This window comes from Phallusia mammillata, chromosome 1 (genome assembly GCF_965637545.1).
Source record: "Phallusia mammillata chromosome 1, kaPhaMamm4.hap1.1, whole genome shotgun sequence".
Classification (NCBI taxonomy): Eukaryota; Metazoa; Chordata; class Ascidiacea; order Phlebobranchia; family Ascidiidae; genus Phallusia; species Phallusia mammillata.
This window is the reverse complement of record NC_137252.1, coordinates 8,246,225-8,269,412: the sequence shown is the minus strand read 5'-3', so window position 1 is coordinate 8,269,412 and position 23,188 is coordinate 8,246,225. Positions and strand designations below refer to the sequence as shown.

The following is a 23,188-nucleotide window of genomic DNA, read 5'->3' as shown; positions in this document are numbered from 1 at the left end:
CCCGCTGAGTTAGATAGTATCGAATAGGGTAGGCAAAAACAAAAAAGTTCGTGAGATACAATTTGAAGATTTGAACGCAAGGCCTTGACCAGGCAGTGTGGCTAAAATGTAAAAACATGTAGCATAAACCTTAACAGCTATTTCGGAAGAGTGCGCTCAAATGATAGACCACGTTTTTAACCTGATGATGTATGTGTATGGGAACAACAAAATCAGTGAAAGTGCCGTTTCTGGAACAAAATAAGGCTGCAAACTTGTAACACATCATAACTGTAGCATAGGTCAACTACCCACGAACTGCGTATGTCCAATACATAATGAACGCTTGAATAAAGGCTATACCAGCGGTTCGCGATAGTATGTTATCTGGAAACTGGTTATTTGCAAGGCTATGGTCATTTATCTTTCAGAATTACATGTTCTAGTATTTGCATTTTTCTTTAAATGCCTGTATTCCAACATTTGGAACATTTATTACAGCAATGAAATGTGGTATTCCATGCCAATGAAATACGCCACTTGTGGTCGCAAATCCGTTAAAAATCAGTTTTGCTTTAGGGCATTTCCCTGTTGTAACGTTCCAAACACGTCACGCATTGTTTATCTTATCTTACGATTTGTGAAATAATAAAGAAGTGGTTTAAATGTCTGTCACTATATTTGTTTGAAGTTATAACCCTTTACGCTGTATGCTGGTATTGTTGACAAGCCAGCCTTTCAGAGAAATGTTAAACAGTGATTTAACGTGTTATGAATCGGGCCAAAGGCTTTAGCATGTTACACGTTTTTAAGTCATCTTTTGCACTGAAATGTCTGCAAGATTTGCATTGATGCTGCAAATGCTGATCGTTAAGCTTGAGATGTAGTATTTTATATGGAGGACTCATATGTTAGTCTGCAGAACTCAAACTCTTGTAGTATATTTGCCAATATCAAAATATTGCTATGTTATGCAGTATGCACATTGTTTGTTTGTTTTCTTATTCTTTAACAGATTTATCTATTTCTTTGTTTTTCTTTTATATTGTAGTATAGTAGGTAGGTGACCTGATTCTTCAAGCAAGAATGCCTTCAAATGATATAGCATGCAGTGAGGATGGTCTGCCAAAAATTATGTGGAGGTCCACCAAGCAAGAAACTCAAATGCAGAATTTCATGCAAACTATCAACAAAAAGTTTGGCCTAAACCTGGGTAAAAAAAATTTTTTCAATTTTTTTTATATTTATCAATTTTTGCAAGGTTTCTTAAACTCCTTGTGCTCTGGCAATTTGCAATTGATGTATAATTTTGGTGTATTTTATTTGCAGAAAGCTACAGGGACCTTTGGAAATGGTCTACTGAAAATTACTCAAACTTTTGGGAAGAAACCTGGAACTACATGAAAATCATCCACTCTCATCCATACAGTAAAGTTGTGGATGAAAATGCTGGAATATGTGATATCCCTGAATGGTTTCAGGATGCCAAACTCAATTATGCAGAAAACATGCTTCGATATAATGATGACAAGACTGCTATTTATGCCACAGGTACAGTTTATGTCAAAGTCAAAGATGACCAATGTGAGATTGTTAGATGATTTGTGATTTTACAAACTAACTAACAATTTGCGTTTTTTCAATTCCATCAGAGCAAAACCTTAATGATGAGATTTTTGGAGTATTTTTTTCTTTTTTTTCAGTGTTTTTGCATTATATCACAAAAAATCATTTTTTAGGTGAAGGTCAGAAACTTAAGACTCTAACATTCAAAGAGTTAAGATGCAGAGTAGCTTTATACGCATCTGCCCTAAAAAAGCATGGAATAAAATGTGGTGATAGAGTTGTTGGTAAGTTAATTGTTATTTATAAATTAAACATACAATTTATAACAACATAGACTGTATGATTTAATTACATGTGTTCAATTTTGTTACATGACATTGTTGATAAATATCAATACTTTATCTTGTTAAGGTTACATACCTAATTGCAAAGAAGCAGTTGAAGCTATGTTGGCAGTGGCAAGCATAGGAGCGATTTGGAGCAGCACTTCACCTGATTTTGGTGTCACAGTAAGTCCATTTATTTTGCATGTACAGACAATTTCGGGTAATTGCATACCGTTTTTGTTTGTAAGTCTCAACCATTGCCATTAGTTAAGAAAAGTGTTGGTTTAATTGCACAATCTAAATAAATGCACAAAAAAGTTTTCTAGCATTAAACTGGTTATATAGTCTGTTTTTATATGACCTTAACAACGCATAACAACTTTTTTTTGAGTTGTGTTATTAATTTTCATAGATACAACTGTTTAATTTCAGGGTGTGCTGGAAAGGTTTCAGCAGATTCAACCTAAACTCATTTTCTCAGTGGAAGCCGTTCGATACAACAACAAGGTCCACTCTCATATAAACAAACTCGAAAAAGTTGTACAGGGTCTTCCTGAGTTACAAACTGTCGTTGTGATTCCTTTTGTGGCTCAAACTGACACAGATCTTGATATTCAAACAGTTCCCAAAAGGTGAAATCTGATGAATTTATTTCTTTTTAAAGATATTGCAGTTAATTGTATGCCAACTTATTATTCCATAGAACAGTGTTTTTCAAAATGTCTTAAACTAGCACCTATAAAACAACCAATACTTTGGGTGCACCACCAACAAAAATATGGAAAAAATTGACAGTGCAAAGATAATAATATACAAATATACACTTTCTTTATTTTGGGCCACACCTACCTTTCAGAACACAACTAACATTGTTTAAGTTCTAAGAAGATATTTTAGTTTATTAAATTTAAATGGAATGTGTGTTTTGGTAATTTTACTTCCTTTTTTTGCAGTATGACACTTGCCAAGTTTCTGTCCTGTGGGAGTCCAGAGGACCCACTAAAATTTGAACAATTGCCTTTCAACCATCCACTGTTTGTGATGTATTCATCTGGCACTACAGGTCCCCCAAAGTGCATGGTTCATTCTGCAGGGGTAAAAAACCTACCTTTTGTTAAATTGTTGTATGACACTGATTAGTGAAATATACTGATTTGGAATTTTGCAGGGTACATTGCTGCAACACATGAAAGAGCACATTTTGCATGGAAACATGACAAGAAAAGATTGCCTGCTTTACTACACCACAGTAAGTAATAATTGTCTGCAACTCAGTATAAGTAATTAATTAAGTTTGATGGTAAAGGCCTTCATATAACTGATGATGACATGAGCATTTGCCGAAACGTTTGAACAATAAAGCATGTCGCTTTTTACGTCTATTTGGGCCGTTATTTTTACCATTAAACTTATGAACAGATATAGTGTTCCAAATTATAGTGTTCCAAATTAAGTTTGGGTATTAAAACTTTTTTTTTCTTTCAGCACATTGTGTTTAGGGTAAAGCATTACCTGTTCTGTTAAGAATTAATTTTTGCCTGTTTTAACAGACAGGTTGGATGATGTGGAACTGGATGGTTGGAGCTCTGCCATCAGGTGGCAGTATAGTGGTATATGATGGTTCACCTTTTCACCCAAAGACCACTGTGATTTTTGACACTATTGACGAAATTGGGTAAGCTGGTAGTACCAGGAATCTCTTATGAATGGCTCCATAAAGTGGTTAATGTGGTCTTTGGAAAACATGTTATGCCAATTTATACCGAACAAATATACAGTGTAACTCATTACAACTTTAATTTGAAACAACCTGATTTTAAATTTGACTGTAAAACCACACTGCTTATTGTTTATAACCAACTATAAAATTGTTGCATATTTACTAGTTTTCAGGATCTTTGAAAAGTCATTAGGATGGCCTTCTGGTAAAAAAAACTTAGGAGGCACTAGTTTACAAAAAAGTTTGATTTTAAAACATTTTGTTGATTACTGTATTTAATTTCAATATAGAGTTACTATTCTGGGAACAAGCGCAAAATGCCTGGGTGTCATGGAGGAAAAGGGGCTAAAACCATCAGAATCGCACGACCTTGCAAGTTTGCACACAATCTTATCCACCGGTTCCCCTCTTGCCCCACATCAATATGATTATGTGAGCGAGCATGTCAAGAAAGATTTGTTACTTGGGTCCATCACAGGTACTTTTAAAAAACGTTATTGTAAAACTGTTATTGCAAACAGGAAAACTTGCAATTTTTTATGATTTTTGCTATTAAAACTTTTTTGTAGTGTGAAGTTCGAACAGTCTATGTCGATGTTTCCTTTTTTGTTACAAAAGTTTAAGAAAAGTTATAAACTCTTTGTAGAAAATACATTGCAATAGTTGAGTTCAAACGGTTTATGTTCGGTCAAAAAAGGTCAGGTTAGGCTGAATAATGTTCTGAGCAGAAATGCCGCAGTGGATGGCATTTAAAAAACGTGAAAATTATAGTTAGGAGTTTAGTGTAAAGAATTCTTAAATCACATCCATAAACCCTAGGCAAAAAAACTAAACTATAGTGTAAAATTTCACGTTTCGGGACAGTTTGGGCGAAGAAAAATTATAGTTTTTTGGTACTATGGGGTGAACAAATATTGAATGTCGCCAAAAAATGTAAAAACGTATCAACTCTATAACCATGTGGTTTTGTATTTTTTAGGTGGAACTGACATAATTTCCTGCTTCATGGGACAAAACCCAATGATTCCTGTTTATAGAGGCGAGCTGCAATCCGCCAACCTGGGTATGGCTGTTGCGTGTTATGGGGAAACAGAAGATGGGCTTGGTGAACAGGTTTTCGACCAAGCCGGCGAGTTAGTCTGTCTCGAACCCTTCCCTTGCATGCCAACCCACTTCTGGAATGACCCAGACGGAAAACTGTACAAAAAAGCCTACTTCTCAAAATTTCCAGGTCAGGCATAGAAAGTTCTGCGAAAAGCGTTTTTTTACTGTTTTACGTCATATGTATGTGACGTCACGCTATCTGATCACCGAATAGCGAATCGCTTTGTCAAATTTGGGATTTACTAGAGAATTAGTTTAATTTTGAGAGTTAATTTTCATGGATGCATGGTTAACAGGAATTTGGTCTCACGGGGATTTCTGCCTGGAAAACTCACGAACTCACGGATTCGTGATGCTGGGCCGAAGCGACGCAACCTTGAATCCCAACGGAGTGAGATTCGGAACTTCAGAACTTTACACAATCAGTGAGTGTTTAAGTTCAGTGGTGGGATACAGCCGGCTCGCTTAGGTTCTATAGAACCGTCTCACGAAAGTTGATGAGATCAGCGAACCGGTTAGCATTACTGGTTTACTGTCAATGGACTTTTTGTAACAGAACTCCCACCACTGCTAAAATTTCAAAAAGTGTTTTTGTTTTTTGACCCTTTTAAAGGGCGATAAACGTGTTATGTGATAAACACCGTTAATTTTACTGAATGTGGTCAAATTATGGTTACGGTGATGTGGAAAATGCGAGAACAGAGCATCTTGTTTCTATTAAAAAATTCGGAAAATGCAAAACATAACAATTTTTAAAGTCAAACTTAAAGTCAAGTTCACATTAAATTGCTCTTAACTTGTACATTTTTGCCATGCATTTTTGGAGAAGTAGACTTCCTTTTAGTAAATTGTCTGATTTCTATGCTACTTTTGCATCGTTGGGGTTTCATATTTGAGGCCAGCTTTAAAAGCACTGAAAACTTTCTCCAAACTGTTTTTTTTTCTCTGTAACTTGTGTAATTTTCATGCAGCTTCCTACGAACTAACAGTTTTAAATTTATCTACGGTCCCCCAAAAATTGGGAATCACTGCATCACACCTAGTGTACCCAACACCCAATAACTTTGCACTTTTTGTAGTTGACTCACAATTTCAAAATGAGATCGCTGACTCGGTAGCTGCAGCACAAAGGCACAACCCGAGGAAAAGTTGCGAGGAAAACAGAATATATGACCAGGAGAGAGTGGTTCTTTTTCTCAAGATGGCACCTGATGTAGTGCTGGATGAAACCTTAAAGTCAAGGATATGTTTAAGCATTAGAACTCAGCTGTCACCAAGGCATGTTCCAGCTGTTATCATGGCGACTGAAGATATTCCAGTGAGTATTGATTATCAAAACAAACCATTTTAAATAAAAATTTAATTGTTCAACAGACGTGTGAAAGTATTTTTTGCCTAAAAAACTCCCTAAAAGCAGTTTTACAGGCCATTTTATTTAAAAATATTACGAACAGGGTTCCAATTCGATCGAACATTTTGGGTGAACCCATAATTTGCCACTTATCAAGATTGTGCGCGGGTAACGCTAATGTGTGAAGTGTGTGTCACGAGATTTTGGTTTATTATGTCAAGTGGTTTTATTGAGGGCCATATCGGTAGCATGTGTAAATAATGACACCATTAGTTCAGTATTAGGTAGTTTGCAAACTCAAAATATTGTTGCAGTACACTATCAGTGGGAAAAAAGTAGAAGTTGCAATAACTCGCATTCTATCTGGTATCGACATCAAAGAAAGAGGAGCTTTTCGAAATCCTCAAGCATTGGATCTCTACAAAAACATCCCGAGTCTAAGCGACTTTTAGATGTCAGTATATTCCAATAGTGTACGAACAATGCAGTCTTATTCTTATACTACACGAAGCATTGTGACAAATTGTGTAAAATCATTGAAATGTGTCGATTTTGCTGCAAATGTTAATGTATTGTTTGGTTTAGTTTTGTGCTTCGTGCATGGCTACAAAATTTTAGTTGTTAATTGTGCCAACAGTTTTACCAGTTGCTGCATGGTTCATTTTCACACATTGTGTCTGTGTATTAGGAACCCTTAGGCATAAAAGCAGATCAAAAGGTGACACCCTAAATTTGCTTGGTGTTGACTACTCGCGCATTACATTTCCCCACTTTTTTGCACCCTTGACCAAAAAGTAATTCGTGCCTCCGGTTGTTCCTCGATTTTACGTATTTTTTGCACTTTTTGTACAAAGCAAACGGCGTTATAGCCTACACACCAAACCCAACACAAATGCTTCAACGCACCTATTTTACCAGTTTTGTTATACTGTGCAACAATTGTTTTGCGGTGCTGAAATATGTTACTTAATGCAGCTTGCTGTGTTGTGCTTCGCGTAACTTGTATCCACGAAGCTATTAAAGTTTAAACTATAAACTTCGTTTGATACCATGTTTGGTTTGATATTATCTGGCCACGGTGGCACAGGTTGAATAAACAAGCCTTTAGTAGCCGTTTTCTGGGAGAAAGGGACATTTTTTACTAAAATTGACGACAAAAATCGTCGATTCCTAGGCCAACTACTGGTGCCTAACTGGTAAAATACTACTTTACAATATCTGTCGTTGAAGAGATGCAGCCAATTCAGTTTGGTTTGAGGCAGTTTCACATCAGCATCTTTCGCATTTCCTCGTTTGCCTACGCAAGTCACGTGTTAAACCGGCTGCTTTCTTCAACACGAAAAAGTCACAAGACTCCTTCTGGTGGTTTCCCCCGCACGGACCCTGAAACCGTTACATTCACAACGATTAAAGAAATATTTCAGGCCTGCAGCGTTGTTCAATCACGGATCTTCGTGAATCACAAAGTTACTTCGTGTCGGCGTTTGTTTCACAGTTTTGTATTTGCGTCTAACTGTTAAAGGCTGGTGGGTGTTTTGTTTAGAACTATATTAGGTTACAGGTTGCTTTGTGTAGTATAGGATCGTGTAGAATAAGCCGACTGTCTTGCCCAACTGCCAAATATTGCATTCGTAGTTGTGCAGTAGCGAATAAGTTTCTTTACAAACTCTTAACTAAAAATCCCAATTTTTAGTCATTTAGGAAGAAACCTAAAAAAACAGTGTGAAAAACATTTGTTACGTTTAACTTGTGTTTTTAGGAATGTTTTCTGTGATTTTGTCATCCATAGTTTTTTAGTAATTACCTTTTAATCATGGGGCCTTTCTGGTTTCAACGGGGCTTAGCTTTTCTGCCAGTGTTTTTAGTTGTTTGGACTTACCTCACTTTTACCATATCATACATCATTGCTGTGTCAAGAGGAGATGTGGACCCTGGCTTTCCATACATTTCAGATACTGGCGCAAGAAGACCAGAAAGCTCAATTTTTGGCCAAATGTTAAACATTTCTGCTGTTGCAGGTTGGTCAAAATGTATACAAAAGTTGGCTGGCCGCTGGAGTGTGTTTAATTTATGAAAGATTCAGTTTAAGCGATGAGATTAAACTTAAAAGTAGTTGTTTTATTTGCATTGTCACTTTAACACATTGTCAAAAAATCAGTGTTTTTTAGTCAAGGAGTCAATGTAGTCTAGTGATTTAAATCAGGGCTTCTCAAACTGTGGGAATAAAATTTTGGGGTCGCGAAACATTTTGCGGTATTATGTCAGTCATAATAAAAGGCATATATTTATTGTTTACACATCATTCCTGTGTAGAGGCTATACAAGGGGTGCACAACCTTGCGGCCGTACAGAGACGAGTTTGTGCGGCCATACAGAGACATGTTTATTAGAATATATGTACTGGCGGCCGTGACAGAAATAAAAACTCTTTTGCCAAATATTTTGATTTTCAAACTGCTCTGAACACATTTTGTGGTGCTCAAAAGAATATTACCATCCTAGTAGCCATATGCCCCAGACTTTTTTATTTTTGTGTGCAAACAATGCGAAAAAGCAGATACCACAAGCGTCACAATGTAGATTATGATGTCATAAAAGCTAAGACTAGCAATTTATGTATCAAGTTAGACATTTGCAGCATGCAGCTTATCATTTATTGGCTCATATGCTTTTACAAGTTAGACATTAATTTTAGCTTTTTAGGCGCCATTAGATGGTATATATATAATATAAGTATTTCTTTACATCAGTAATTTTAAAACACAAGCAAGCAGGCAATAAGCGGCCACTGGGGAAATAAAGATCTGTGATGCGGCCATCATAGTGAAAAGGTTGTGCACCCCTGGACTATACCCATCAAGGGGTCACGTAGAAATTTCTGTTTTAAAATGGGGTCGCAGAGCAAGAAAGTTTGAGTAGCCCTGATTTAAATGATGTTTATATACTGTGTATATTCTACCATAGAATTACAACTGACAACAAAAACATGGCAACAGAAAATGCCCTGATGCTGTTAAAACTTTAAAGAGCTTTTAGAAATCTCTTTCTTAATGGACTTATTTTTTCAGCTTTGGCCTGTTTGTATGTACGCTACAAGCAAGTTACTGGCTACACTGAAATGCTGGATATGGAAAAAACAAGGATTGTTACAATTTTGAACAAAGTGTCCATGGCTATGGGAGTACTTATCTGCTTGGGTCTTTCTTTGGTGGCAAACTTTCAGGTTGGTATATAAGTTGGCAAAAAACCATGAAAAACTCGAATTGAAAACTGTTTTTCTCCATAGGAAACTAGTGTCCTTGGAGTACACATATGTGGTGCATTGATGGCATTCGTGCTGGGAACTATATATGCTTTTATTCAATCATACATTACCTACAAAATGCATCCTGAAGTTAATAGCAGACATATTTTTCATGCAAGATTAATCATTGCATGTTTATGTGCTGCAGCAATGATCGGAGGTAACATTTGTTTTTTGAGAGAAAAGCTACCAGTATTAAAAACTTGATCGACATATAAAGAAAAAATACTTTAACCATTTAGGTGTAATTGCCACATCCTTTGTACCAGCAATAGATGAAAAAGGAAATATGAAATTGCACTGGAAACCAGGAGAGAAAGTATGCTGTTGCCATTTGCTTAAAAGGTTTTAAAATCTGTTACTATGTGGCTTTGTTTTAGGGTTATGCTGCACACTTGGCAAGCACCATCTTCGAATGGATACTGGCTGGAGGGTTTCTTTCATTTTTTTACACTTTTATTCGTGACTTCCAAGTGATATCCATCCATGCCGAAACTCATCTGCATAACAATACGCTTTACCATCGGCAAGGAGAGGAAATACATGAAGAAGAACAAGAAGGAGACCAGCTTGCATGAAACCAATTATGTGATATTTTATTTTGTAACCTTACGAGACTCTTTGCAATGGGCAGAGTGGAGGCATTTTTTATTGTTCAAGTCTGGTTATTAAAACAATAATGGTTTGCTGTTGATTAGCAAGTGCCTATGATGCAAGTAATAATTAAGGCATTCACTGTTATGCGTTGGTTGATGGAGCCACTAGTGTTAAATATTTTAAACATGATGTTTTAAGCATATTGCTGTAACCATATACATTGTGTCAATGAAATTGGTTCCTTGTTTTATTCGTTCGTTTTACTGCACTTGATAGATTTTGCCAAATCAAAAATCCCAGACAGCAAATTTAAGTACAAGATTTTAACTGTTGTATATTTTGCAACAGGGTGCTGTAGCAACAAGGTCAGAATATAGGATTTGTAGATTGAATATCAAGGATATAAGATTGGATAACCAGAATTGGTTTGAAATGCATCTAAAAACGAACTGTTTTTAATACCTAACACCTCCATAGATTGTTGATTGATCGCAATAAAAAAAAATTGTTCTCACAATCATTCCACTGTCAATATGCCTGTTTCGTCAAAACATTTTTTATTCGTATATTTTTACTTGGAAGGTTGAGTTGGTACTTTTGATTTCAGTAAACCCAATTGTTTTCACTGGGTTGTAGCAATGTCACTTACATTTCTAGCTTAAGGAAGCACAAAGGGTCAAGACAGGATTAGAACCAACAACATTATGAACACAAAAGTGTGCATAATCACTTGGTCATCTTGGCCAATTAAAATTTAGTTTTCAAATAAATTTCTTTGGCAAAGACGTTGAAATCTCTCCAGGATCAAAAATGACCTTATCTGTGCAAGTACATCCAAATGAGTTCAGTGATATAACTGCAACTGTTTTGTCAGCCCAACAGATATCGCCATTCTATAAGAAAATCCCAATGTATGATTACTTAAAACCACATGAACCAACCCTTTCCAAGATTGTATTTTAAACTGCACCGCTAGCAATAATATGACATGTTTGATCACATTCTGCCCACTTTACCAAGGCGTTCATCAGTTTTTGGGTTGGCAGTAAGAGTTTGGACAGCAACAACAGCATTGTTTATGTCTGTCTGAAGTTGACGGAGTTCATTTATGTGCAACAAGCGCAGAGCTCGGGCAGCCCTGTTTAATAAAGCATCACCAGTATCAAAGCCCAGCTCCTGTTCATCTAGTGGTACAGTGATTTTCTGCAAAAATTTGCAACAGTTTGATAAGACATACCTCTTTTATTGATGGCTTAAGAGATGTTGATAGTATATATTTTAGTTTGGAGATTGAAATCCGAACTTTTTTTAGGTTTTTCAAAATGGGGAAAACACCTTTTTTACTATCAAACAGATTTTTTGTTGTTGAGTTTTGTTAAGTGAAAAAAAAGCAACAAAATTGCACAAGAACAATCACTAAGCGGAAAATAGCTGCGCAATGATGCGGTAACAGAAAACCCTCTTATCAATATTTTTTAGCCGTTGAGTTAAAACATAGTAAGCATAAAACTGTCAGACACTTTTTGAAAGAAATAAAAAACACAAAACTTACTTTATCGGTATTTTTTGTCGTGGGTTTGTCATGTTTGGACAACCTTTCCTCCACTAAAATCCTTACAGCCTCAAGTGTAATTGTGTCATCTTCATGAAGTGGAATTTCAAGTATTTTGGCAAGATTTCTCACCCCTTGTTTAAAGTCTGGATCACTTGCTGCACGCAAGCATAGATTTTTGAACAATGTTGAACATTAAAATAGCAAAACGTATTGAACCACGAAGACAAGCTGAACCAAGTCAACACAGCAGTATTGGTGTTAAGATCGACCTGTTTTGGGGGGCTTAAAGAAAGCATTCAAAACAAAATTGAAAAAATCAGAATAAAAACCGTAATGAATAGTTACAAAATACTTACTATTGGTTCAAAAAATGCATTGTGGAATGTATAGTTGCAAAATACTTACATTTAATACTGTTTAAAGTGCCTTGTCCACCAAGTGATCTTTTAGCTTCTATAGATTTTCCATCAACAGCTTGATATTCCTTTACTGCAGATATATCACCAGAAAAGGGCCATAATACCAGACAATCTTTACATTTTGGAATAATACGAGTTAAAAATATGTTTACCATTGTCTCCATATTCAAGTCGAACAGCGTAACCAAGCAACCAATCCGTGACTGCAAGCGAGTCACTGGCTTCAAATGGACAATCCAAAGCCTTTAGATATGCAGCAAGCGATTTTTCCCATTGTTTGGACTAAAAGCAAAGTGAACGATTTCAGTGAGAATTCGCAAAATGTTGATGTACATGGCATATTAAATGTTGACAAGTATGTATGTGAATAGTATACAATTATCCACAGCTGTCAATACTTCTGGCTAGCGCACCAACAGATCTACATATGCTTTGTTATTACATCACTAAAAATTTCCAATTTGATTACTAGTTGTGCCTAAATACATCACAACTTGGTCAGGGTAACTGCTACCACAGAAACTAACCAACTGCCCTACACAAGTTATTAAACTAGTTACTTTGTTATGTCTGATTTGACAAAAGTAGATTAAAATATTGTTATTTATTATTATTCTAACGATGAATACAAAAGCAAAAAAATGACAAAACGGCACAAAATTAGGGATTAAATCTTACCGATATGTTTCTTAATTGGGTTCGATCTTCAATTTTGTAGTGTCTTATTTTCTGATCTTCAAGCCAGACAATCAGATTTTTAAAACTTTCCTCATCTGAAATAATAGAGCAAAATTATATCATCATGAAATGGTATCACAGCAAAAAAATAAAAAAGTCACTATTAAAGAGTGCTCAAGGTATCATAGTATGGCAAATCCACAATTTCAGAGCTTAAGGATGTATAAATACACAAAGAAATTCTATTGCTAACATCAGTCTTATATAACGTTTTGTAATAATAAACATGCAAGAAGTTCAGCAAAAAGAATAAACACAATAACTTGTAGTTTAGACACTGCAACTGTTAAAATAAAACAGCATTTTTTATTTATTTTGCAAGCTATTCCAAATATATCTGTAAAGCATGAAACTTGGTGTATATAGTTAGAGCTGCAAAATGCATTCTGTGCCATTGTATTTTGGAAGATTAAGCTGATACTTTTCTTCCATAGCATTTGGAACAAATCTTCCACCCAGAAAATGAAATTTTCCTTGGAACCACTTGGCGCAAAGTTTTGGGGCTGTCAAAGATATTAAACAGTCTGGTTTTAATCCTTTTCCATCTGCATCGCCCTTTTCCACATCCCAGCCAGAGGGAATGTCAATGCTACAAATGGGGACCTTGACTTGCTTCAGCACTTCCACAATTTGTCCAAAAGGTGGACGAATACCTGAACTGGGATTAAAACTAAATCCGAAAATTCCATCAACAATGCAACAAAACTGATTGTCAACTCCTTCAGCTGAGGGAATTTCTGCAATAAATTCCAACCCCATCTTTTCACACTGTGTTGTTAGACCTTCAAAAAGTTCTCTTTTTGGTCGCTTTGGATATAGTATTACTGGTGTGTAGCCAAAGAGTGACAAATGTCTCGCACAAACTAGACCATCTCCCCCATTATTTCCTGGACCAGCTACTATTAGAACCCTACCATTGGGTTTGCATTCAGCAAGTGGGTAGGCTTTAGCAACAGCATGTGCACAACTTAAACCAGCAAGTTCCATTAACTGGTCCACACTGAACTTGTATTCTTCAAACAACTCTTGATCAAAAGCTTGTGCCTCAGCCTGTCCAAGATATTTTATTGAACTAACTGGCATAGTGCAAAGTTGTTTATCCTGTTTCCACGAGTTGCTGCAATGCGATGTTGCCTTGGAATATACGTTAGAGCTTTTGCTAAAACTGCTGCACTGTAGAAAAGCACTGAAGGAAATTGCTTGCGTAAAAACACGCAGCAAGGACATTTCACTACAATTTTCAGCTGCAAACAGTTTTTAGCGCTGAGAATGGTGCAGAAACAAATTAATCGCCAGCTCGACGTATTTTACCGTTAGATCGGTGGTAAAGGTTTACTTACTTGATGGATTGAAATCTTCACATCTTGGGTGATTCAAGGCCGCCAATTTCCGCCGAAACATATTTTGAAAACAAAACTCCAATGTTATGTCTTATGTGTTTGAAAGGTGAAAAACACCACGAAATCGCGATGAAGCGTAATAAATTTAACTGGTTTTTGCCAGTCACTATTTTTGAACTTCAGCTTTCGTTTTATAAGTTTTATGTTCAGTTTACTTCGATAGTTGGACAGCGTGCAGTTGTTTGTTGACGTGCGGCGCTTTGAGTGATTCAACGGGTGAACCGAGCGCCATGACTCGCGAGCCGAGGCCAGCGGATTTAAGTGCGTCGATTTGCGCCGCGACTCGTCACCGCCAGGGAGAAAGAAAAGAGAATAACAGGTGCTCCGCAGGAAACGAGCGCTGCGCTCGGCAAAGGGCACTCAGAGCATGCTCTCTTTGGCAGACGTGGCGTGAGTGACTCCTCTCTTGTGACTGGTAGTTATTTTCTTTTATGGGTCAGTTGACGCTCGAAGCAACAGCACTTACGAAAGAACGGGCGAGGCTAGAAACAGTTCTTTTGTCTCCAGTGCTTGTGTAAGGGCTATGTACAATTTTGAGTGATGTCAAACGTATCACGTGTTCGTACTTAACGTTGTGTGTTAGTTAAAACTGTGTTGCAGAGCAAAGATAAAAAGGGTAATTTGTTCAGCAAAGTATGAGTCGTTATAGTGCAGTGCTTGCTAAGACCACGAATGGTGCTTGGGTGCATTTTCATACGCAACAAGCGCATAAAGAAACAAAACAAAGACTGAAAGGATTCTTTGCGATAAACAAAGGGCTCACTGTGCAGTCAATATGCATTTCATCATCAAATGTCAGTGTCTGGTAAAGGAAAGACGTTGTGCAATTAAACGACAGAAATGTAATTAGATAAATACGTTTACGCATACACGCCATATTCATCGAAGTTGTTGATGTTTATTACTTCAGAAAAGTGATTTGAACCTTTCACGCACAAATGACACCGTTTTCTTGCTTATTTAGAAGAAACAAAGTAAGTTTTGGTTATGTTGCCTGTTGGAATGAATTACAATGGCCCTGCTCGAAGAATTAACTTTACACAGGACGAACGAATGCGTTTGATTTCATTGGTGAGTGGTATGAAAGTGGTAACATGCGGTTCGGTTTTCATACAATTGCCATTCTATGCCAAGGTGGAAAAACACAAAATTACGCTCGTGGGACGAAGTCACGATGTGACAATGTCAAAAAAGAAGGCCGACGTTTGGAGGGAAATAACAGCAGAGTTTAATCTTTATTGCACGGTAAGCAAATAGCATTTTTGCTCTGCTGTGCACGCAGCGACAAAAATAGCCATGGAGGACAGCTGGTCAACGAGAACTTATCTTTTTAGTAGGCGGAAGTAATGTGCTTCATGACGTTTTTTTTTATTTAATTTCAGATAAATATTCGATCTTTAAGCGTCTGGGTCATTTTTTACAACTTTAAACATCGAAGTTATGAAAATGAGTCCATATACTCGACATTGAAATTGTTTAACACTGGTATGAGGCATTGTTATGCGGATTAAACGAAGTCAGTGAGCTATTGCACTTTTTGTATTAGCGTCTTGTGTCAGAATAACGGTTGTGTCGGCTATATATAGACTACAATGCAACTTATCTTGACCACAGGATGGTACTGTACGTGACATCAGGCAACTCCGAAAATGCTGGGAAAACATGAAGACCCGCTTTCGAAAGCTTAACCCGCAGTGCACTGACGCTCAAAAGGCGCTTTTGAATGACAGTGGAGACGGTGTGAAACTGTCATATTCTGAATTGGGCCCAACGAGCCTGACTCCACAAATTGCTGAAAGAATGACATCCCTTATTGCTGACCAAAGTAATTAAGAACACTATATATACGGATTTGTTCATAAGTTTAATGGTGAAAATACCGGCCCAAATAGACGTAAAAAGCGACATGCTTTATTGTTCAAACGTTTCGGCAAATATCACTGATGATTGCATGAGCATTTGCCGAAACGTTTGAACAATAAAGCATGTCGCTTTTTACGTCTATTTGGGCCGTTATTTTCACCATTAAAGTAATCAAGAATTGTTGAGATTTTTAAACATATTGTGTTGTGGAAAATCTCAAAGCCAAAGGTGTTGCCTTACAAATAATATTTTTAAATCTTTATGTCCGTCCGCGAAAGACCGTTAATTGCGCTGTTTTAATCCATCATCATCATCCAGTGCCATGCCTGAACCAGGCTTCGGTCATGGAACACTGATTTCTCCAGATGTAACTATTTATGGCAATATTATTTCCTTTAATGTGTAGAAAGTTCTTTCAGTTGACTAAAAAAATTATTTGCCGCGCAGGGGAACGTTTTCCAGTTATGTTGCCATACGAGATATTTTTGATCCATAGAAATAATAAAACAAAAATTACGCGCTGTAAAGAACTTTTTGTAGACTTGCTTGGCGACTACTATGGTCATTGGCCAATAAAGAACAAAATTATTCGTAATTATAATTCGTTTCATATTTACATCTGTTAATTCATCTATTAAAATGTGTGTTTAGGTGAAGCTAGTTCGAGTGGTCATACGCCGTTTGTAGACAGCATACTACACACTTTGCAGTCGTCTTTGAACGAAGAAGCTCACAGCTCAATGCAGATGGTAAAAACCGAACTGTCGCCGTCCTCGTCAGTAGAACTTGTCGAGAATGACAACCACCTCGATGGAAGTACTAACCAACAGTTTACCCTTCCCTCTAGCAGCGCCCAGACCGGCAATTCTTCAAACAATGATTCACTGCAAATTAGATCAGTAATATCAGTTTCAAGTGGCAGTTCCGTGACCAACACTTCAAGTATTCGACAAACTGTACCTTCTATTCTATCTGGAGTGTCCCTAGTTCACAGCAATAACACCACGTCGGGTTTGGGGCCCAAAAAACGCCGCGCAATTGCATTAAATCGACTGCATAAGCAGCCGTTTATCAGGCGCTTAAGCCCAAACGGACAACCAAAACAGAATATTGGAGCAAATCAAGATAATCAGCCGAAATTACATAACTCTGGGAAAAGGTTTCAAGCGCGGTCTGCACCTATGGACGCGGAAAAAGCTCTTCGGATGCGTTTGCTTCGCGCCAGGATCAAGGAGCAGGAGTTAAGAGTGGAGGGGATGTGGGTAAAAATGCGACAAGCCGGCGAGAGGCATGAAGCAATCCTTGCGCTCCTGAGGAGGAGGACAGAGCATTACGAAGCACAGCTGGAGAGGATGCGAGGAATAAGTAATGGTGCGGAAGATGTTGATCCGGAGTTTGAATTCGAGGAGGACATGATGTGGGATGTTATGCAGTAGCTGATTGAGATTGTATATGTCAGTGGACTTTAAAATATTTGGTGAACGAAATGTGAGCTGAGTTAAACTGCCTGTCAAGATATACATTTACCAATTCTCTTTTTGTTCCATTATTTGGTATGGTTGTACTGTGTCCCAATGTCTTGCCATTTTATTTGCTATACGCTAGGGGTATTAATTTGTCGATCTTTGCAAAAGATAATTTGCAGGAGGCATAATATTGGCTAGTATCTGGCGCTGCTGATATATAAAATGGGTACATTATGAGCCAATCGGCGTTAAGATTATTTTACATGAAAACCTTAGTTCGTACAAATTGTATTTTTTTTGTGACGAAATGCAACCACTCTTAGTTTGGATGGCCGTGTTATACGCTAATTTAAGTTATTTGTTTGTAACTTTTTTTCAATACAGTTCAAAAACTGTTTTTGTTTATTTTAAATCCAAGTGTTTTGTTTTAAACAATAAACACTGCAACAAAACTGCAAGAGTTTCTTCACCCCTTTTTCGTTTACCCATTGCCACAATATCAAGACAAGATTCACCGAGTTTCTTAAAAAAAACTTTAACTTTAAAAATCTAACACACTTAAAAAAAATTTGCTTATATTTATGCCTCCAACAAGGCCAGAATAACGTACTGAGGCAAATTTGAAAATAATGGAATTTTCCAATAATGGAAACCTCTTGTCCAACTAAGGTTTTGGCACGAACATTTGTCTTTTTCAGTTTTATTTCGCTACATGGACGCTACATTCCGGTTATGTTTGATTACAAGTGGTGGGCAAGCCGTTCCGCGGCCCTCTGACCAAAAACGATTGGAATATACACAAGAAAACACACATTTGTAGTACAGCACACAAAAAATGTTAAACATCCAAATACACCACAAATTTAACCTACGTGTGCCGATCGTGGAGAAATTGCACACAAAGTATTCCTAGACTGGCAGAGAAAAACGCTGAAAATCTGTTACTAATTTAAGATGGCTGGACCGCGGCAGCCAGCATACACTTCTACGTTCAGATGAAAAGTTAGGTGCGGTGGGAGATGCTTCGTCCGCTAGGTGACGCGCTTACAACTCTTCGCGTCTGCGTTGTTGGCCGTGTCTTCGCATGGCTGCGTAGTAACGCTGCTGGATGAAAGCAAAGTTAAATAGTGGACAGTCCAAGAATTAAAACCACCAAAAAACCCATATCAACACAATTAAAAAAACACTGTTTTATTAGCATTACTGGAAACTATATGTTTAATTTTCATGTTTATGGTGGTTTACGTTTACGTTTCTTCTTTAAACGGGTTTTTAATGTAGTTTTCGGCAATAAGCCTTGCTAATGTTGTTTTAAACCGAAATCATGGTCATATATAGCAGCAGGTGACAAATTTGTTGTGATTAAAAGCAAATTGTTCAAAAATCTACGTTTGTTTATTCGTAATCAGGTGTTCGAAAGGGTACCAAAAGGCGGGCTATCAGTTGCATTCTTGTTTCTTCCAGTAGGCCTACTTGCTAAATACAAACCTCCAACGGTTAGTAAGCAATTTCTAATAAAAACAATAACCACCACCAAGAAACCATTTACTACATGATCACCTGTAAGTATGGATTGATCTGTAAATGCAAGAACAACAATTCAAGTTTTGAAATCGCCAACAAAAACTCCACATTTGTGAAAAAATATCGTAAAATGTCTTTTTTTCAGCAATTTTTTTTTTGGTTTTTATTAGAGTTAACAAAACTAATTTGGGACCAATTAGACGCATGTGAGTTACGTTTGGTAAAAGTATGCATCGTTTAAAGAATTCAGTCCTGATTGTTTCGTACTTTTACTCTTATAAATTTAATTCGGACCTAATTGGGGCTTTAAAATTAGGGGTTATATGGCTTGCGCGTTTGGGTCCAATTTGGGGACGTAAGGCAACTCAGATTATTTTACACTTCAGATAATTTGATAGCGTCTTATTCTTAAGGTGGTATGACATCTACGGTATGATGATAAAGCAGTTTACGACTTTAACGAATATTACTTACTCCCAATCTAGACCAGTAGTTCTGTCTTTGTTGGTGAGCGTAGTATGCCTGTTGGTTTCTTCTGGCAATAGCAGCCCGTCTTCTGTTGGCATTTACGCGCTGCACTTGTTGATGATGCATGATGTTTTGACGCCTTTGTACGTTTGCTCCGACCATCATGGCAGCCTTTGCCTTTTCAACATCGATTCCGAGTTCTAGAAAATAAAGTCACTGTTATTATATTGCAGACTGTCGATAATACTTCCGTATTTTCCCACGTTTAATTGATTCTGTGAAAGTAAAAGCCAAGACCCTTAATAGAAAACTATTTTCTCACTAGAAAATGTAAATGTGAAGAACGACTATGTGTGAACGTCTGCTTACTGTTGTACCTTTTTAAGAGGGCTCAGGATGCTTCCGAAAGCTTGTATATGAGTTAGGCGCCTTAGAGCATTCGGTTAAGGGTTGTAACAATCAGGAATCTCGATGAGTTTTTAATGTTTGTTTGTGGGTCTGGAGTCGGACAGCTTTTAGAATGGGTTGGGGCTTTAGTTTAAATAAACAGTCTTGATTTGGGCTAGACTTCACATTCGGTAACATTTGTTAGTAAATCTAAGTTTCGGGTTTAAATATTCGGTTTGGAACGGGTTGAGCCCAAAATCCAGACCCACAGTACATAAATAAAGACAACTTACTATTAGCCCATTCTTCAACAGCCTTGTGTGCTCTCATTTGTCGGACGAATGCTCTTGCGTTGGGAGATCTAGAGAATCTGCGAAAAGAAAAAGTTTTAAGCACTCTCGAATTAGCACAAACCAATACAGGCACAATTTCAAGTTCAGAACCATGCAGTACCTTTCGAATTCGGATACAGTCAATTTCCCGTCCTTATCCAAGTCCATTGACGACCAGAGTTGCAAGTCTTCCAGCTCTAGCTCCTTCTTCCCTTCCTCGTTGGGAGTTTCTGCGTCAGTTTCTTCCTTTGCATCTTCGTCTTCCTCTGAGGCCACACATTAGGGAATTCCCCGTGTCAATTTGGTCGCGTTTTAATTTTTGTCACAACGAATGAGCCGAAACACTTGCGTGGTGGGTGAAGGATGAAATGAATCGATGTGAATATGAAAGTGATGGCCTCAGATGGAAAAACGCGGATGCGTTGAAAGCTATGAACTCCCAATAGATTGTTTTTTACACAGTTCCATATGTTCAAATCAAAGCAAGTTTTCTAACAAGCTTCGCTCAGTTAACGATGTCTCGTAAATGAAAAATCATTGAGTTTAAAAGCATATTTTATTGGTTACATAAGCGAGAGAACGTTTTTCATTAAAAAAACAACAACCAAAACCTCGCCCGAAGCTTGCAAAAATCTTGCTTTAAACTGTGTCAGACTTTTTATAGAGGGTTCAGTGAACGTTGACTTACTGTAATGCACCCACGGTGGAATGAACGTCCCCCTGCCAAGCTTTCTTCTTCGGGGTCGCAAGCGTTGCTATAGAAACAAAGTCTTATCACAGCCGCTTTGGTCTAAAGTTTGTTATTTTATCAAGACGAATTACTTATTTCCGTGCCATTAAGTTCGTGTTTATTAGGCAAAAACGTAAGTTTAACCACGTAGGATTTTTCACGACAAAACGTTTTTAACAAGCCATGGCTTACAACATCCATAGCGTTAAGGAAATAGAAAGTTTACAAACTATGGAGCAAGGTATGAAATTATACCTAATAAAGGACACTTAATGTCGCAATTAAACAGTAAACTGTTAACCTAGGCGGTTTAAAACTCTTTAAGTTTTCGATTTCTGAAATCGGTTGAGGCACTTGAGCGGCGCGGCCTGACCTGTTGAAAAGCTTTGATTGCTCGCTGCTGATTGGCTCGGCTCGCCCAATAGCGTGCCATGTTCGTCGCGGCCCTGCTCTGCCACGAATCCCACCCCGAAAGTAACGTCACAGTAACGCAAGTGAAATGAAAAAGTCATGAAGGTGATGATGATTGGTGAGATGAATGGCGATGATGATGCATGAAAATAATCATATGACTGGTTAGTTTTGTAAATTTTTACCTGTAGTAACTTCGGCGTCGTTCTCTTCGCTGTAATGAGATTTATTATTTTATTCATACTCTTTTATGTGTTATAGGATTTGTTGTAATTAGCATCAAGATTTTGTTGATGTGGTCTTGTTTACTAAAACTATTTAAAATAGGCTAGAGTAAGAAAGCTATCTAACACAGTTATACATTTAAACTGTTTATGACGACTTTTAACATTGTAAGCTAATTACTTAATATAGTCCTTTTTGTAAATTATTTGTTATCCTACAAATGTCCTCAAATGCAATTGAATAAAAACATGTTTAGAAACGTTAAGAAGGCAATCGAATGCCCGTGCAGTTGCAGCGACTATAAAATGACGATGCAGTAAAAAAGGTAAAATACAAAGGTAAAATTTTGACAACTTACGTTTCACTATCTTGTGCAAATGAGACCTGGGGCCAGACGAGTGCCAATGCAATCAAAAGATAAAAGACGCACCTCATGGTTGTGTTGTGATTTCAATCGATCCGGAATATTAAAAAATAATCTGCACACACAGAAAAAACATTAATTAGATATTGCAAATTTGAAAACATAGCAAAAGTTAATTTAAACGAACTCTATTTAAACCTAGCCTCCAATGAACTTCCCTATGCACTACGACTAGCTTTAACTGATACGTTCACAACCAGTGAGTGATATTGTGTAACCGGTTATCAACTTATACTTATAGATTGCTGGTCGGCCAATCACAGCACCCCATGCAACTTAATGACATGTGGCATAACCATTCACATTGTGACGTTCCATATTCACAGGCCCTCGAAAAATCAATGATCGAGAGGGTCCCGCGTTTTTTGAACAACCCCTGATGATTTTGAAGCGAGCCGCCACAAAACGCACGCATAGTAAAGTGGTAGGACACGTCAGCAAATTTCCGGGGTTGCCTGTGTCAGTCTTGGTTATTTGGGGCCACGTGTGAAAGTGATTGGTGCTTGTCGATCTTACGGATATCACTTTCACTTGACATGTCAACAGCTAAGAATGAGACGTGTTGATTTTGACATAATTTGACGTGTCCACTGTGTGTTTCAAATATTCATGTTGAAGACACTCTTGTATTGCACAATCCAGCTATCAATTTTAACTGTGTTAGGCTACGAACTTCGGTAATCGTGCAAAACTATCGAATTACTGGAAAAGTCTTTCTTGCAGTTGCTTTTGTCGAAATTTGTTTATGTGCAAATTAACCTATTGTAATAAGTTTTCTAGTTAATCGGTTTTGTCGCTATTAGACGTTGAAAGGTTTTGTTTGATTGTTGAAACACAATACAGTAGGTCGCATTAAGTCGGTGGAACTACTAACACTGGAACTCAGCTAACGCCCGGTTTGGAAGGTGGCGCAACAGAGCATCGGCAATGGTGCTGACTCGGCAATTAATCTTACCATAAAGCTAACTGGCTGAGTCAGCACCATAAACCCCTATGCTCCGTTGCACCCCCTACCAGAAAATCCCAGACCGGGCGCCAGCCAAATTTCAATGTTAGTAGCTCTACTCATTAAGTCGAGAGCTACTTTGTTCCAATACAATGAAACCACCCTCAAACAAATGATTCAACTAATAAATTGGTACGGAATGCCTTTCCCTGATGTAAAAATATTTTTTTCAGATCTCTATAAGAGACAATTAACAGTCTATGCGTCCCGTCAATTAGCCTATACTTACTACGAGGCTTTTCAGTTCTGTTTCTTCTTGTCTAACAGCTGCTTGCTTCATTTCTCTTGGTGCC

The 23,188-nt window shown here is 37.4% G+C and overlaps 6 protein-coding genes across 7 annotated transcripts; 3 read left to right on the top strand and 3 right to left on the bottom strand.

Annotated features, from left to right (window-relative positions):
- The first annotated feature begins 1,007 nt into the window (after positions 1-1,007).
- Positions 1,008-7,083, top strand: LOC145212130 (acetoacetyl-CoA synthetase-like). The gene is made up of 13 exons (XM_080080170.1): positions 1,008-1,192; positions 1,309-1,530; positions 1,719-1,829; positions 1,957-2,054; positions 2,304-2,503; positions 2,825-2,966; positions 3,040-3,120; positions 3,422-3,546; positions 3,882-4,069; positions 4,571-4,822; positions 4,992-5,120; positions 5,775-6,013; positions 6,361-7,083. Exons 1-13 carry the CDS (start codon positions 1,066-1,068, stop codon positions 6,496-6,498), a joined length of 2,052 nt encoding a protein of 683 aa, XP_079936296.1. The 5' UTR covers positions 1,008-1,065; the 3' UTR covers positions 6,499-7,083.
- A 702-nt stretch (positions 7,084-7,785) lies between these two features.
- On the top strand, positions 7,786-10,260 carry LOC145212186 (DNA damage-regulated autophagy modulator protein 2-like). The gene is made up of 5 exons (XM_080080229.1): positions 7,786-8,064; positions 9,115-9,269; positions 9,333-9,510; positions 9,593-9,669; positions 9,731-10,260. The coding sequence occupies exons 1-5, from the start codon at positions 7,860-7,862 to the stop codon at positions 9,926-9,928; spliced, it is 813 nt and encodes a 270-aa protein (XP_079936355.1). The 5' UTR covers positions 7,786-7,859; the 3' UTR covers positions 9,929-10,260.
- Positions 10,261-10,885: 625 nt separating this feature from the next.
- On the bottom strand, positions 10,886-14,383 carry LOC145212197 (tRNA-splicing ligase complex subunit RTRAF-like). The gene is made up of 6 exons (XM_080080240.1): positions 14,000-14,383; positions 12,600-12,694; positions 12,074-12,203; positions 11,908-11,991; positions 11,500-11,657; positions 10,886-11,150 (listed from the first exon to the last, which is right to left on the bottom strand). Exons 1-6 carry the CDS (start codon positions 14,058-14,060, stop codon positions 10,944-10,946), a joined length of 735 nt encoding a protein of 244 aa, XP_079936366.1. The 5' UTR covers positions 14,061-14,383; the 3' UTR covers positions 10,886-10,943.
- On the bottom strand, positions 12,696-13,990 carry LOC145212178 (NAD(P)H-hydrate epimerase-like). The gene has a single exon (XM_080080221.1). It carries the CDS (start codon positions 13,884-13,886, stop codon positions 13,026-13,028), a length of 861 nt encoding a protein of 286 aa, XP_079936347.1. The 5' UTR covers positions 13,887-13,990; the 3' UTR covers positions 12,696-13,025.
- Positions 14,384-14,542: 159 nt separating the features above from the next.
- Positions 14,543-17,852, top strand: LOC145212150 (uncharacterized). Its single transcript, XM_080080193.1, has 4 exons — positions 14,543-15,130; positions 15,194-15,304; positions 15,674-15,884; positions 16,574-17,852. Exons 1-4 carry the CDS (start codon positions 15,047-15,049, stop codon positions 17,356-17,358), a joined length of 1,191 nt encoding a protein of 396 aa, XP_079936319.1. The 5' UTR covers positions 14,543-15,046; the 3' UTR covers positions 17,359-17,852.
- A 220-nt stretch (positions 17,853-18,072) lies between these two features.
- Positions 18,073-23,188, bottom strand: LOC145212223 (uncharacterized). 2 transcript variants are annotated; one of them, XM_080080271.1, is made up of 9 exons: positions 23,125-23,188; positions 21,824-21,944; positions 21,203-21,275; positions 20,788-20,854; positions 20,221-20,329; positions 20,061-20,137; positions 19,387-19,580; positions 18,949-18,966; positions 18,073-18,489 (listed from the first exon to the last, which is right to left on the bottom strand). In XM_080080271.1, the coding sequence occupies exons 2-9, from the start codon at positions 21,898-21,900 to the stop codon at positions 18,433-18,435; spliced, it is 672 nt and encodes a 223-aa protein (XP_079936397.1). In that variant the 5' UTR covers positions 21,901-21,944; positions 23,125-23,188; the 3' UTR covers positions 18,073-18,432. The 2 variants fall into 2 exon arrangements, with proteins under 2 accessions (XP_079936397.1, XP_079936407.1); XM_080080281.1 differs by lacking the exon at positions 18,949-18,966.

Coding starts and splice junctions, on each gene's coding strand:
- LOC145212223 (XM_080080271.1), bottom strand. CDS start 21,900: ATGAGGTGCGTCTTTTATCTTTTGATTGCATTGGCACTCGTCTGGCCC. Junction 20,330..20,787: donor TCCACCGTGGGTGCATTACA/GTAAGTCAACGT, acceptor AAACTGACGCAG/AAACTCCCAACGAGGAAGGG. Junction 20,138..20,220: donor ACTGTATCCGAATTCGAAAG/GTACTGCATGGT, acceptor TTCTTTTCGCAG/ATTCTCTAGATCTCCCAACG.
- LOC145212178 (XM_080080221.1), bottom strand. CDS start 13,886: ATGTCCTTGCTGCGTGTTTTTACGCAAGCAATTTCCTTCAGTGCTTTT.
- LOC145212130 (XM_080080170.1), top strand. CDS start 1,066: ATGCCTTCAAATGATATAGCATGCAGTGAGGATGGTCTGCCAAAAATT. Junction 1,531..1,718: donor GACTGCTATTTATGCCACAG/GTACAGTTTATG, acceptor ATCATTTTTTAG/GTGAAGGTCAGAAACTTAAG. Junction 1,830..1,956: donor ATGTGGTGATAGAGTTGTTG/GTAAGTTAATTG, acceptor TATCTTGTTAAG/GTTACATACCTAATTGCAAA.
- LOC145212186 (XM_080080229.1), top strand. CDS start 7,860: ATGGGGCCTTTCTGGTTTCAACGGGGCTTAGCTTTTCTGCCAGTGTTT. Junction 9,270..9,332: donor CTTTGGTGGCAAACTTTCAG/GTTGGTATATAA, acceptor TTTTCTCCATAG/GAAACTAGTGTCCTTGGAGT. Junction 9,670..9,730: donor ACTGGAAACCAGGAGAGAAA/GTATGCTGTTGC, acceptor GCTTTGTTTTAG/GGTTATGCTGCACACTTGGC.
- LOC145212150 (XM_080080193.1), top strand. CDS start 15,047: ATGTTGCCTGTTGGAATGAATTACAATGGCCCTGCTCGAAGAATTAAC. Junction 15,131..15,193: donor GAATGCGTTTGATTTCATTG/GTGAGTGGTATG, acceptor TTCTATGCCAAG/GTGGAAAAACACAAAATTAC. Junction 15,305..15,673: donor AGTTTAATCTTTATTGCACG/GTAAGCAAATAG, acceptor TCTTGACCACAG/GATGGTACTGTACGTGACAT.
- LOC145212197 (XM_080080240.1), bottom strand. CDS start 14,060: ATGTTTCGGCGGAAATTGGCGGCCTTGAATCACCCAAGATGTGAAGAT. Junction 12,204..12,599: donor CCCAATTAAGAAACATATCG/GTAAGATTTAAT, acceptor CTTTGCTTTTAG/TCCAAACAATGGGAAAAATC. Junction 11,992..12,073: donor ACTTGAATATGGAGACAATG/GTAAACATATTT, acceptor ATATATCTGCAG/TAAAGGAATATCAAGCTGTT.